The sequence below is a fragment of the Malurus melanocephalus genome, unplaced genomic scaffold (genome assembly GCF_030028575.1).
Source record: "Malurus melanocephalus ecotype Western Australia unplaced genomic scaffold, MMel_1.1 scaffold_7189, whole genome shotgun sequence".
Taxonomy (NCBI): domain Eukaryota; kingdom Metazoa; phylum Chordata; class Aves; order Passeriformes; family Maluridae; genus Malurus; species Malurus melanocephalus.
Window position 1 is genome coordinate 1 of NW_026630419.1, and position 1,280 is coordinate 1,280.

The 1,280-nt window shown below is 58.6% G+C and overlaps 1 protein-coding gene across 1 annotated transcript; it reads right to left on the reverse strand.

Annotated features, from left to right (window-relative positions):
* Nucleotides 1–3: 3 nt before the first annotated feature.
* LOC130588583 (zinc finger protein 239-like) lies at nt 4–1,274 on the reverse strand (the record flags this gene model as incomplete). Its single annotated transcript, XM_057389490.1, has 2 exons — nt 1,245–1,274; nt 4–1,058 (listed from the first exon to the last, which is right to left on the reverse strand). Coding segments are annotated over exons 1-2 (1,077 nt in total), but the record flags the coding sequence as incomplete, so codon positions are not given.
* Nucleotides 1,275–1,280: the final 6 nt, after the last annotated feature.

Genomic DNA, 1,280 nt, shown 5'->3' on the forward strand with positions numbered 1-1,280 from the left:
GGAGTTGTGCTTGAAGCCCTTCCCACAGTTGGGGCAGCGGAAGGGCCTCTCATCTGTGTGAATCCGCTGGTGCTCGAGGAGATTGGAGCTGCTCGGAAACCTCTTCCCACACTCAGAACACTCATAGGGCCTCTCCCCGGTGTGGATCCGCTGGTGGCGGATCAAGTGGGAGCTCAAGATGAAGCTCATCCCACATTCAAAGCACCTGTGGGGCCTTTCTCCAGTGTGGCTGCGCTGGTGGATGACAAGGACAGAGTTGTGCTTGAAGCCTCTCCCGCAGTCGGGGCAGCAGAAGGGTCTCTCATCCGTGTGAATCCGCTGGTGCTCGAGGAGATTTGAGCTGCTCTTAAACCTCTTCCGACACTCAGAACACTCATAGGGCCTCTCCCCAGTGTGGATCCGCTGGTGGGAAACGAGGTTGGAGCTCTTACTGAAGGTCTTCCCACATTCCCCACACTCGTAGGGCCTCTCCCCGGTGTGGATGCGCTGGTGGGAAATGAGGTTGGAGCTCTTACTGAAGGTCTTCCCACATTCCCCACACTCATAGGGCCTCTCCCCAGTGTGGATCTGCTGGTGGGAAATAAGTTGGGAGCTCACAAAGAAGGTCTTCCCACATTCCCTACACTCGTAGGGCCTCTCCCCTGTGTGGATGCGCTGGTGGCGGATCATTTCAGAGCTGCAGCTGAAGCCCTTCCCACATTCCCGACACTCGTAGGACCATTCCCCAGTGTGGATCAGCCGGTGACGGAGCAGGCGGGTGCTCGTGCTGAAGCTCTTCCCACACTCCAAACATTTGTAGGGCTTCTCCCTAGTGTGAAGCTGCTCAGGAACCCCCAGCTCCAAGCCCCGGTTGAAGCTCTGGGTGCCTTCCTGGTACTGGGTAGGTCTTTCCCCGTCAGAGCACCCTGGGCTGGGTTTGGAGCCCCTCCTTGCACAAGATCTCCGTGGCTTTTCCTCCCCATTGGATTCCTGTGCCCTGGAGCCGCTCAAAACATCCTCTTCCATGAGGTTCTGCTGGGGGGATTTGTCCTCCGTGGTCTCCATCCTCAGCTCATTCCCTGGGGGGGGAAGGACAAGGAGAGGATGGGATTTGCCTCCGTGCCAGAGGGAAGGGGATGGAAATCCCCCCAGTTCATCACCGGCAGAACGGCGTCGGCAGTGGGGTTGTCCTGCAGCCGGGAACAGTGCTGGGCTGGGAGATGGAGCAGGAGWGAGGGGAAAGGAGTGGGAGACATCCTCCTCACCTGCCTGGGGGTCCTGGGACATCTTCCTCTTCCTCA